This window comes from Hipposideros armiger, unplaced genomic scaffold, assembly GCF_001890085.2.
Source record: "Hipposideros armiger isolate ML-2016 unplaced genomic scaffold, ASM189008v1 scaffold_281, whole genome shotgun sequence".
Lineage (NCBI taxonomy): Eukaryota > Metazoa > Chordata > Mammalia > Chiroptera > Hipposideridae > Hipposideros > Hipposideros armiger.
This window is the reverse complement of record NW_017731631.1, coordinates 612,398-625,034: the sequence shown is the minus strand read 5'-3', so window position 1 is coordinate 625,034 and position 12,637 is coordinate 612,398. Positions and strand designations below refer to the sequence as shown.

The window sequence follows — 12,637 nt, the reverse complement described above, 5'->3', positions numbered from 1 at the left end:
TTGCTTGATCTGTTGGAAAAGTTTAAATATGAATCCTTGTTTATTTTGGTACACAGAATTATAGCTAAAAATCCAGTTTTGTTACATCTTAATTGACTCCCCACCTTAGTTCAGGCCTTCATCTCTCATCTGAACTATTGTGTTAGCTAACTCAAAATCTTCCCTCAAATCTCCCATTTATCCTCTTACTTCCCTCACTCCCCCCATCACTACTCCATCATTCACACTGCCATCCAGAAGCACTATTCTAGACTAAAAATCTGATCATGTTACTCTTTTTCTTAAAACCTTTCCATGGCTCCCCATTGCCTGCAGGATAAAGTCCAAACTCCTTAGCTCATGGCATGCAAGATCTTTCAAAATATGGCCCCTACCTACATTTTAGTATCATATCCCATTCCCTGGCATCTGGTAAAATCATGGTAAAGGAACAAGGTCAGATGTCACCTTACATGAAGCTGTGGTCATCTATGCTCCCATAACGCTATGTGTATTTATATTTTTATAGCACTTACAGATTGTATTGTAATTAATTGTTTATGAATTTCCCCTTTCTCTAGACTGTGAGCTCCTCAAGGGCAGGGATCACGTTCATTGCCTGTCAGTGCTTGGCACATAAAAAGTGCTAAATAAATGTTGATCAAATGAATAAACGACCAATGCTAAAAGTGTAGTTTAACTTTGAAATACTTTATTTTTACTGGAATCTGTAAGAGAGCTTTATTAGCTTTGACTCTAAAAGAAATGTCTGGCAAGCAATCTTTAGATGATTGGTACAAAGGGAAAGACGATGCTTCTGATTGTTTATGGTTTGGGGTTTGAAAGCTGTGTATTTATAACATGGTTATGTTTTAATACTGGAAGATAGTAATTGTTAACTTTCTTTTTTAAATATGTTATTTTTGGTGTTTAAATGATGAGAATTTCACCTATTTTTCGTACATGATCATTTACCTTGAGAGTTAGCCTATTTAAGTTTACCTTAGTTGTGTATGGCAGTCTTAAGAACCTTTACAAAAGTATACTCTATCACATGTATAGAGTATAGATTCTGATCTTAACTTGTCTCGTATGGCCATTATCTATGCTATCACTTGGTTCTGTCCCGTTTCTCTTTATATGGCCACACTCACCTTAATATTTGTTCTTATTTCATGCTGGATTCAAGAACTAATTTCTTAGCTTCCAACTAGTCACGAATCACCAGTCTAAACATTCTGGAATCCTGCCATGCAATCATTTGGTCCATATCTTTGCCTTGAAAACTTTCCACCAGTCACTACAATCTTCCGCAGCATCTCATTTCTCAGTACCATTTGTCATTATTTTTTTAGTTTTTAGTTTGTTTTGATTCTCCTTAGAGATAAACTCCCCCCACCCCATGGGTACGAGAGATTATCCTAGTTAAATAATTATTACTAGAAGATTCTTTTGGTTGTTGTACCATAAGTGGTCTATTGCCTGAGATTTTAAAATATTTTTGTTTTATGCATTTTCTGTAATGATACCTGCCCTATAACTGAAAATACTTATGAATTCTCTCTCGATTTTTTTCACATATATCTTCCTTATACTCCAAATGAAATGTCAAGTAGATTTTTGGTTTTCTATAACATGGCCCACAAAGCACACATGTTGCCTTCATAGTTGCCTTCACCAAATATAGTAAAATTATTTACTATCCAGAACTTTTAGGAAATAGGGACCGTTGTCAACATATTTGTCCAGGTAGCATGGATTAGACATCATAATCTTTATATTATCTTTTAAGACACAACATAGTGTTGTGTAAATTGTAAGCAAGCACTCAGTAAATAATTAATTTGGGGGAGAGGGATCTTTCAATAAGTGAGAAAATAAAGAAACTTTGGCCAGACTGGGGAACAAGAAGTCACCCTCAATTTCACTATTACATTGATTCCTTTATGCTGATCTGGGCTAATTTGTGAACTTAAAATTTCAGTTTATTCCTTATAAATTTGTGATAATGTACACAATTTTTGTTCTTAATTTTTATTTTATTTTTCTATATATGTCTTAGTTTAGAGTTTTCTAGGACACAGAATCTAAGTTTCAGCATAAATGTTGCTCAATTCTTCCTGAAGCAGAATTAATATTTTCTCTCCGTATATCTTATAACATTTGATGCATATTTCTCTTGCAATATTTATCATATTTTGTCATAATTATTTGTTTCCCACATTAGACTGTGAGCTCCTTGAGGGCAGGAACCATGTGTTACTCATCTTTTTTTTTATCAATTATAGTTGACATTCAATATTTTACTCATTTTTTTTGCATCCATAGGACGCAGTAGAAGCCTGACACATACATAGTAGGCATTGTATGAATGCATGAGTGCCTGGTACACATTATGTACTGAGTAAATGAGTGAGTGGTGGGTAAAATTAACATGTTAAGGAAAATATGTATATTCTGAAAATATCACTTCTCTGGTCTCTGTTTTCTATTTGTTTATTAATTTGTATCCTGCCTGCTATCAAAAAGGATTTGAGGTATCTTGTCTGTTCCCATGTGGGAAATTCTCATTAACCTTTTATATGGGATAGCAGAACTAGCGAGCTAAATATATTGAAGGAATATAGACTAAACTTAACTCCTGAGTACTTTTAGACAAGTGGATATTGGGCTTTTGACATCATTGATGACATGATCAATGCCTAATCATTTTCCCTGACCTTTAACGCCATCATTTTCCATTACACTTGACTAGAGAGAACCACATAGTTGCTGCCAGTATGTTAACAGTCAGAGCCCTGGCTCAGCCCTTGACCTTGTGTTGTATTTCTCTAGTCGGCGTGGCACGAGCCTGATGGAGGATGATGAAGAGCCGATTGTAGAAGACGTTATGATGTCCTCGGAGGGGAGGATCGAGGACCTCAATGAGGGCATGGACTTCGACACCATGGACATAGACTTGGTGAGGAGCCTAGGGATTGCTGTATGGTTTTCAGTCTAGATCCTTCAGAAATGAAGTTGGATGTTTATTCAAGGAAACAGGTACAGGTACTTGCCATGAAAAGTCAGTTTTGCCAAATTATAAACTACAGTAAAACCTTGGATTGCGAGTGACTTGGTTTGCGAGTGTTCCAGGAGACCAACAAACATTTCTAATACATTTTACTGTGGTAAACGAGTGATGTCTTGCAATACGAGTAGTTTGTTTCCGGAACAAATTATGCTCACAAACCAAGGCATTACTGTAGTTGCCGAGTGTTTAGGTGTATGAAAAGGAATTGAAGAGAAGGTGGGGTTGGTGGCGGTATTAGATGATTAATTTTCAGGTTAATTTAGGAATATATGGATTTAAAGAATACATTTGCTTAATATTATACTAAGTATCACATCACCTTATAATTTTCCATTTATTTACTATTATCAAAACAAGGCATTATTAACTTGATAACCTGGTTTTTAGATGAATTTTCATATCAGATAATAAAATTACTTCCACTAGGAAGTTAAATATATGTAAAAGTATATTTTTATTAATTATTACGTCATATATATGATTAGGGCTTTGTCTTATACAAAATGCCTCTACGTACTTCATTTTGCCACATGTCTCATTCAACGTTGTGAGTTAGATTGAAAGGACTGAGGAGACTGAAGCTTAGACACTTAGCCTATCCAAGGAGACAAAACTAGTAAGCAGTAACAGTGAGAGTTACAAGCCAAGTCTTCTGATTCTACTTTTCAGTGTATCATGGTATAGTCTCCTTAAAAGGAAGAAATAATTCATGGCTTCTCTTCAGAGCAGTATAATTTGGTGCCTTTAAAGGAAAATGATACGAGAGGCATTTTTAAAGTAAAACAAAAATGAGTGTTGCAGTTTTCATCTTCTGGAATTTCCATGAATGAATTGCTTTTGTATGTTTTAGCATTCTGTGGTTTGCATATACAGTATTTCAAGTATTGTAAGGTATACTTGCAACTACATAGGCTTGTGAACAGTTAATAATTAATTTCAGTATTTTCAGTTACTATCGGCTTATAGATATGGCAATTGTCAACTTCCTTCCTTTTTTCCCCCTTAGCCACCATCAAAGAACAGACGAGAGAGAACAGAACTGAAGCCTGATTTCTTTGATCCAGCTTCAATTATGGATGAATCAGTAGGTTTAATTTAAATGTACCCCAGGATGGTAACATCAAAGTATAGGCAACCCCTAAGTTTGAGGTTGAGGAGCTCAGGCAGCACATCAAGAATGGATAAAAACAACTGGACAGGAGGACGAGAGAGGCAGGCAGGAGGGATTTCAGGGGAGGAGGAAGAGAAGGGTGAGGCAATGGTGCTGACAGATTAAAAGTGCCTTTGAATCCCTAGCCAACTGGGACTTGAGTTAAGGTATTTGGACTTGCCCTGTAGACTTGCGTTACCCATTGAAGGATTTTGAAGAAGAAAGTGGCATAATCAGAATTTTGTTTCAAAAAGATTTCCTTGGCATTTATAGATGGTAGGATGAATGAGAGTAATAATAATCATCATATGAAGGCATGGTGAAAAATAGAACTGAAGGAAGGATTTGACAATAAAGAGAAGGGATTGAGATAATTGGTTATTATTAAGTATTGTCAATTCTAAAATACTTTTTATATCAGTCCCCACTGCCATGTTCCTCAGCATTGCTTTGCTTCATTCAAGTCCTCCTTAGTTTTCTGTTGGACTACTGCAGTAGCCTTTAAACTGATCTTGCTGTGACACACTCCTTTATCTCTTTTGGTGTCATCTTTGGACAAGCTACCTTGGGATCCTTTTTAAATGTGTTCCTCAATCTCAAATGTGCGTATAAATCATCTGGAGGTCTTACTAAAATGTAGATTCGGCTTCAGTAGGTCTGGAGTGTGGCCTGAGATTCTGCATCTCTAGCAAGTGCTATGGATTCTTCAGATCTACAGACCACACTTCGAGTAGCACAGATGACCTAGGCTTACCCATAAGTCTCTAGTTTAAGTTCATATTAAAGGATATGGTTCCCTGATAATCCAGGAGTATGTATCTTGCCAATTTTTTTAAATAAAGCAAAGTTAGTGATTGTGATGAGGAGTAAAAGGTAATCTTTTCAAGTGGATATGATGAAATGTAATAATTCATCAATTTATTGAGCTAGAAGTTGGTTCTAAACTGAATAAGATATTCTCCCTTCCCTCAAGGAGTTTGTATTCTTGTACACCTTGACCATCACTTTGAACTGAAAAGGCCGGAAAGCTAGTATTTAAGAGCGTATGTGTCGGGCACTATGCTAATAGGCATGATTTAGTTTGATGCTCTCAGCAACCTTGTAAGAAAGGTAATGGGATACCAATTTTACATCCAAGCAAACTTGGACTGAAGAGGTGGTTCAGTGACTTTCTCAGAGTTAAAAAACTTTGTGTCAGAGTAGTAATTTGATCAGAGTTCCTTTTGATTTAAAAATTGCATACCGTCTCTACTATTGTACTTCCCAGAACTAAAATCAGACCTCATTTGGAAGAAACAACAAGAAAAGTAATTTCGAAATTGAAATGATTAACTTAAAATCAAAATTGATACAGGCAGTTAGAGATCTCCTTATTTTTTCATGTGTTCATCTAAACTCTGGAAAATTTGAGGCATTTGTTCCCTTAATCACTTACCAGATTTGCAAAAAGGTGTTCTGCACTTCAGATTACTAAAATAATGTAATAACAATGTAAATTATGTGTACATATTTTTGACATTTAACATTTAGAGGAAACTACAGTCTGAATGATGGCAAAGATAGGGACCTAATAATTATTTATAGAAAGTTTTTGGCATTCTTGTGTTTCTTGAATATGTTATAAGTAAGGGCATAATAGATTCAGCTGCTTCTAAAATTAGGAAAATGAGCACATACATTTATACCTGTAGTTCTTTAGTATTACCACATGATGGCAGCAGTCACATAACAGTGCTCAGTCTTTAAAGGTTCATGTATCTTTAGAAGTCTTTAACCGTACATATACAGAGGGTGCCGCAAAAATGTATACACATTTTAAGAAAGGAAAACTTAAAATTGTAATACTCAATATATACTGATAACAAAAGATGAATACAAGTCACTTTTGACTTCTGCAGTTACAACAGGTGCTCAAAATGGTTACCATCAGCATCCAGACACTTCTGATTACGGCAAACTACTGCCTGAGCAATGTTGACCAAAGTGTCCACTTGTAAATATCTTTTTGGCACCCCCAGTATACTTACGTTAATACCATTTTATTTTTAAATGTACATTAAACTTTACTTCATTGTCTCAATAACTTAAGAAATGGAATAATGGAAATTTTTAATGCAACCATCTGTGTTCCCCTTATAAAATAGCCTACATGTTTTTACTCAAGCCTGTGATTAAAAAAATAGTCAAATTGAAACTTAAATCTTTTTATACCTGATCCTAAGATTCTCTAATTCTAAGTGGAAAAAACCCAAAGCATCCTACTATAGATACTTTAGGTTATTACTAAGCAAATCCTAAGTATATCTTTTGTAACATGATATCCACATAATTCAGAAATGGGACTATAAAGCTGCAAGCAGATCAGTTTTGGGTTGCATATACATAAGATTCTAGATTTATGATTTAGTTAATTTTATACCTGAAAACAGTATTGGTTTGTCCCACTGTACCAATGGTTGCTTTCAGCTACTAGTGGGCCAGTAATGCCACAACAAACCAAAGCTTGCTGTTTGTACTTTTTAAATATATGCTAAGTGTTTGTTAGTGTTAACACCAGAAACAGGTGCAGTTTGTCAACACAAAAAAAGAATGTGTCACTAATGTCATTTTCCTGTGTTGAGATGCTCTCATTAGAAGTATCTGTAGTATAAAATTAGTAAAGGAATGAATGGTTCAGTGTGATAGAGCCAATTTAATGTTCTAGTAGAAGAATCTCCTTATACCCCAGTCTACAAAAAAAAATCTGTTCAGGTCGTTTCTAGTTAGGCACACTGTTTGGAAAGAACTTGAGTTTATCTTCATGCTACACTCTAAGAATTGCTAATTAAAATTGTATCGTTTCATTCATCATCAGACCTTTCCTTCCTTACCCAGAGTCATGGACTATTATGGCTAGCAGGGACCTTGACACTTCTAGGCCTCTTTGGTGGAAACATTGTAACAACCCAAACTCATTAACCAAAAAAGGAGAACCCTGAACCTTGTTGGAGGGTGGGGGAGGACAAGGGGTGGGTAGTGGTGGTGGTTTTTGGTGGATGACAGGTAAGAAGTGGGATGCATTAATCCTGTTTGTTCTCATCAGGGGAGATTCCAAACACTTAACAATTCACTACAGGGAGGCTGCAATCAGATAAATACTGGTTTCCTGGTCTGAAAAATACACAGTTCCTTCAGATCGAAATAATTCATGAGCTTTTTGACTTTTGCTAAAGTGACATTTAATTTACAAGTCAGAGCTCCCTGTAATCCCAATCTTAACTCATTACCTCTGGCTTTTAATATCAGTTCTTAGGAGCTCATTATAGCAATTGAAAATATCACTTACTTATCACAGTAAGTGCTGGAGTTATAATTGAATAGCCTAACTTTTAGAATATATAGCTCAAAGGTACCACTTATTTAAGGAACAAGGGGGAGTTGCTCCATTCATTATCTGCTTTTACTTTTTTTAGTTAGTGCCAGGTAATTATTAAATATTGCCTAAATTCTTTTTTCAACTGGAGTGTATAGAAAAGCATCAATATAAATTTGTTTGCCCAGATTGCACGTTACTTATTTGATTTCTTAAAATTTATAGGTCTATTCTTTCACTCAGGCCAGATTTTCTATAGAAAACTTCCTGTTTTCTACATAGTTGTATTATTTTGGGATGTTTTGGGTCTGCATGTTCAAATGCTTTTTTTTCCTGTTTCCTTTTTTATCTTTTTAAAAAATTTTATTAAATTTATTGGGGTGACATTGGTTATAAAGTTATATAGGCTTCAAGTGTACATTTCTATAATACATCATCTATAGATTGAATTGTGTGTTCACCGCCCAGAGTCAGTTCTTCCATCATTATATATTTGACCCCCTTTCCTCTCTCCCCATTACTCTCTGGTAACCACTAAACTGTTGTCTGTATCTGTGAGTTTTTGTTTGTTTGTCTTGTTTGTTTGTTCCTTTCAGTTTTATATCCCACATGAGTAAAGTCATGATTCTCGACTTTTTCTGACTTCACATGATAATCTCAAGATCTATCCATGTTGTCACAAATGGCAGTATTTCATCTTTTCTGATGGCCGAGTAGTATTCCATTGTATGTATGATGATTTATCCAATCATCTATCAAAGGACACTTCAGTTGTTTTTACGTCTTGGCCACCATGAATAATGCTTCAGTGAACATAGGAGCTGTCGTACTGTTTTCCATAGCAGCTTTATCAATTTACTTTCCCACCAGCAGTGTATGAGGCCTCTCCAACACTTGTTATTACTTGTTGATAATAGCCATTCAAATAGGTGTGAGGTGGTAGCTCATTGTCATTGTGGTTTTGATTTGCATTTTCCTAATAGCTAGTGAAATAGAGCATTTTTCATATCTCTTGACTATTTGTGTGTCTTCTTAGGAGAAGTGTCTGTTCAGGTCCTCTGCCCATTTTTAAATTGGATTGTTTGCTTTTTTGTTCTTGAGTTATATGAGTTCATTATATATTTTGGATATTAGCCCCTTATCCAGGGTGGTGTTTGCAAATATCTTCTCCCGTTTGTTTGGTTGCCTCTTTGTTTTGCTGGTAGTTTCTTTTGCTGTGCAGAACCTTTTTAGTTTGATATAGTGCCATTCATTTACTTGTTCTTTTTACTTCCCTGGAATTTGAGGTCAAATTCATAAAATCCTCTTTGAACCCACGGTCCATAAGTTTAGAACCTATGTTTCCTTCTATGCAATTTATTGTTTCAAGTCTTATGTTTAAGTCTTTGGTCCATTTTGAGTTAATTTTGGTACATGGTGACAGATAGCAGTATACATAGTTTCATTCTTTTGCACGTGGCTTTCCAATTTTCCCAGCACCATTTATTGAGGAGGCTTTCTTTTCTTCATTGTATATTTTTGGCTCCTTTGTTGAAAATTATCTTCTCGTATATTTGTGGGTTTATTTCTAAGTTCTCAATTCCATTCATCTGTGTGTCTTTTTCTGCCAATGCCATGCTGTTTTAATTATTGTTGATTTGTAGTATAATTTGAAGCATGGGAGTGTGCTACCTCCGGCCTTGTTTGTTTGTTTTTCTCAGGATTTCTTTGGCTGTTCAGGGTCTTTTGTGATTCCATACATATGTGATGATTATTCTATTTTTTTAATGCCATTGGGATTTTGATGGGGATTGCATTAGATCTGTATATTGCTTTGGGTAGTATGGCCATCTTAACTATCTTGATTCTTCCAATCCATGAACACAGAATACCTTTCCATTTCTTTGTGTTGTCTTCAATTTCTTTTAATAATGTCTTATAGCTTTTAGTGTGTATGTTTCTCACATACTTTCTTGTTTATTTCTAGGTATTCTTGTTGCAACTGCAAAAGGAATTGTTTTTCCATTTCTCACATTTCATTGTTAGTGTATAGGGATGCAGTGGATTTTTGTACATTGATTTTGTATTCAGCAATTTTATGTTATTTATTGTTTCCAATAGTTTTTTGGTGGAGTCCTTAGGGTTTTCTATATAAAGAATCATGCCATCTGCAAAAAGTGACTTCTTCATTCCCAGTTTGGATTCAAATGCTTTTTAAAAGAACTATACCTACTTCATAGTGCATATGACTAAGTTTGCAAGACATCCTTAAGCTCTTTCCAACAAACCTGTGCCAGAGTATATGTTAAGAAGCACATTCGTTTGGTCATTCAACAGGTGTTGAATGTCAATGTTGAGGGCATTATCTAGGCATTAGGGTGTGTATAAACATAACAGAGACATGGTCCCTGCTTTTAGTTACATTTGTCAGGTAAGTAGCATCTTGATTAGGCCTGATATTAATTCCATTACATTGATGGTCATTTTAATTTTAGAATTGCATTTCTAAAGAGGGGACTTCTTCAAAGTGGTTTTATTAGCACGATTTTAAAATTAATGTTAATCAAGTATTGTAATAGCTTACAGATATATTTTGCAAAGAAATAAATGACAATTTTAACACTATTTTTTTTCCTCTCTCTCATTAGGTTCTTGGGGTCTCAATGTTTTAATACCAGTACTCAATTAAATCTCTGGTGAAGTCATTTTCTAAATGGAAGAGGAAATTTTAAAATAAAGTGTGGTAGATACAGTGAAATTCTGTACAAATTTTTCTCTAAGGAGAATATGACATGCTTATGCTTACCAAGATCAAGTGCATTGAGGGGCAGTTTTGTTTGCCTGAAAAAAGTAAAGGACAAGTAAACAGTTTGATGATAAGCTACAGTTTTTCTTAGAAAGTAAATATTTTATTTATGCGCTGTTAGTTGGCTTTTGAATCAATTATTTCATGCTTTTTTTAAAGAAAATATAACAATCTGAAGAGGCATTTGGTACAGACATGAATCTTCTCACATTTATTTACTGGGTGTACTAAGTAATGATGTCCTCTGCTGGATTTCTGTTTACATCCAAGAAACAAAGTTAAGGAGGGATTTATTCCAGTACCCTGAAATTATAGGACAGAGTTGTTTTTAGCATTCTAAATTTCAATGCTCACATCAATCAACAAAGCTTTCTTTTAAATATTGTAATTGTGGAGAAAAGTAAACTTATAAGCAGAACTTTTACAATTTTTTCATCTAAAGTGTATTTTAAGATATTTTTAAAATCCAAGAGCTTCTCTATACTTTTCAGAAATATCCAGATGCAGTGAACTGCCAGAAGGTAACCAGTCTCAAACATGCTTATCCCATTATCAACCCTGAAAGTTTGCTTGTCCTTTAAGATACAAATGTAATGTTGTGATATTCCTTCCAGTAGTGCCACTGTATTTTGTCTCCAAATAAAAGAAGCTTATTGTAGTATGTTTGCAGAAAAATTCTAAACAAAAATTATACAGCTTATTAGAGTGTGGGAATAGGGATCTAAATTTTAAATAAAATTATATATATATAAATTGGTGCTGATTTTATAATTGCGCAGTTTGTTTAGTTTTTTCTTACTTTTAAATTCCAACTTAAAATTATGAGGTTTCAGAAATATATTGAAAGTTTAACAATGTTTAAAAATAGAAAAGCATGAGTGTTCATGCTTTAAAATGATTTTTAAATTTGTATTTTATATTGTTTTATCTATGTCTTTGCAAGCAGTCTTCAGGTTAAAGATACTTCTAACAGGTTACAGTACATTTTCTCTGTATTTAAATTAGATGGGATAATAGAATTCATAACTCATAATATTCTTTGAAAGCTAAGCTTTAAACTTCATTTTATGTCCTTTCACAAATAAATTAGTTTAAAACAGAAAGTGGCTACGTGCCATTTTGACATCAACTCATTTTGCGAGGCTTAGGCAGCTAGACATCGTTTAAAACAAAATATTAACTTATATTACATGTGTATCTATCTTTTGTCAGTCGTCTCTCAGTTCTTGAGGTATATTATTTTAATCATTCCATGCCTTAATATGCTTGCAATACAAGAATATCTTCAGATGGGTGAATACCAAAAGGCTTCCAAGTTTTTAGAAATCAACAAGCATTAGGCTGTGGTAGCCAAAAACCATAGGTTAGCTAAAAGATCATAATAAAGTACAATTACTTTATTAACATGGTTAATATCAAATGAAACCAGACTTATCTAACAAATTTTCCATCAACGAATATTGTTACCTGCAAAGGTATTACCTATGTTGTTTTTCACACCACTGCATTTACTAGAACTGCTGAGAGGACTGTATATATGATTTTAAACCTAAGTTGATTTTTTTTCTCACTCTTGAAAGGAGTACTTTTTTGTGAAAGCAGTTCTTACAGCTTTGTTTTCAACCAGCTAAAAATGTTTTATATATTACTCTAACCTGTTGTCCTCCACATTCTATTGTCCTAATTGTACTGTTTTCTGATTTGTATTTATGTCTTGAGACAGTAACTTTTTGAATAAAAATAAACCTACAGTATGTTGTATGTTTTATCTTTTGTAATTGAAAGAGGGTGGTGGCTATAAATGGTTTAGAAAGTGTATCTTATCACATCTTTTAACATGTTTGGGTGGAAATAATTTATAGAAAACTGCCATTTTATGTTTTTAATAAATTGTGTATTTTAAAATGAGACTAAATCCATACTTGGGTTATTACTTTAAAATAGAAACCCATGACCGTTATTACGTTAATGTTTATGTGTCATGGGTTAAACACTCTTTAAAATATCTGCTTATTCATCCTGGATACAAATGAGTGCCTACTATGTGCTAGCCAAGTGGTAGAAATCTAACACTGAACACCATAGACAAGGTTCCCCCTCATAGATCTAGTGGGGTAAACAAGGAAGGAAACAAAATCATAAACTTGTAATAAATGCTATCAGGGTGTGTTGAGCTGGAGAATGAGTGAGAGTGTGTGTTTGTATCTAAAACCTCTTAGTTAAGGGGCTTGTGCTTGGCGTTGAGTGAAAGCCAACATTTGAAAAAGAATTTACTGATTAAATTTTTGTTGAAACCAC

General features: G+C 34.2%; 1 protein-coding gene across 10 annotated transcripts in view; it reads left to right on the top strand.

Moving 5' to 3' along the window:
• The window catches only part of STAG2 (STAG2 cohesin complex component), a 141,169-nt gene extending 129,076 nt beyond the window's left edge, over positions 1-12,093 (top strand). For all 10 annotated transcript variants that reach the window (XM_019657915.1, XM_019657916.1, XM_019657910.1 and 7 more), the window contains 3 exons: positions 2,815-2,941; positions 4,059-4,136; positions 10,182-12,093. In XM_019657915.1, coding sequence (XP_019513460.1) covers positions 2,815-2,941; positions 4,059-4,136; positions 10,182-10,205 — 229 coding nt within the window. In that variant the 3' untranslated portion in view covers positions 10,206-12,093. The remainder of the gene's footprint in view (positions 1-2,814; positions 2,942-4,058; positions 4,137-10,181) is intronic.
• Positions 12,094-12,637: the final 544 nt, after the last annotated feature.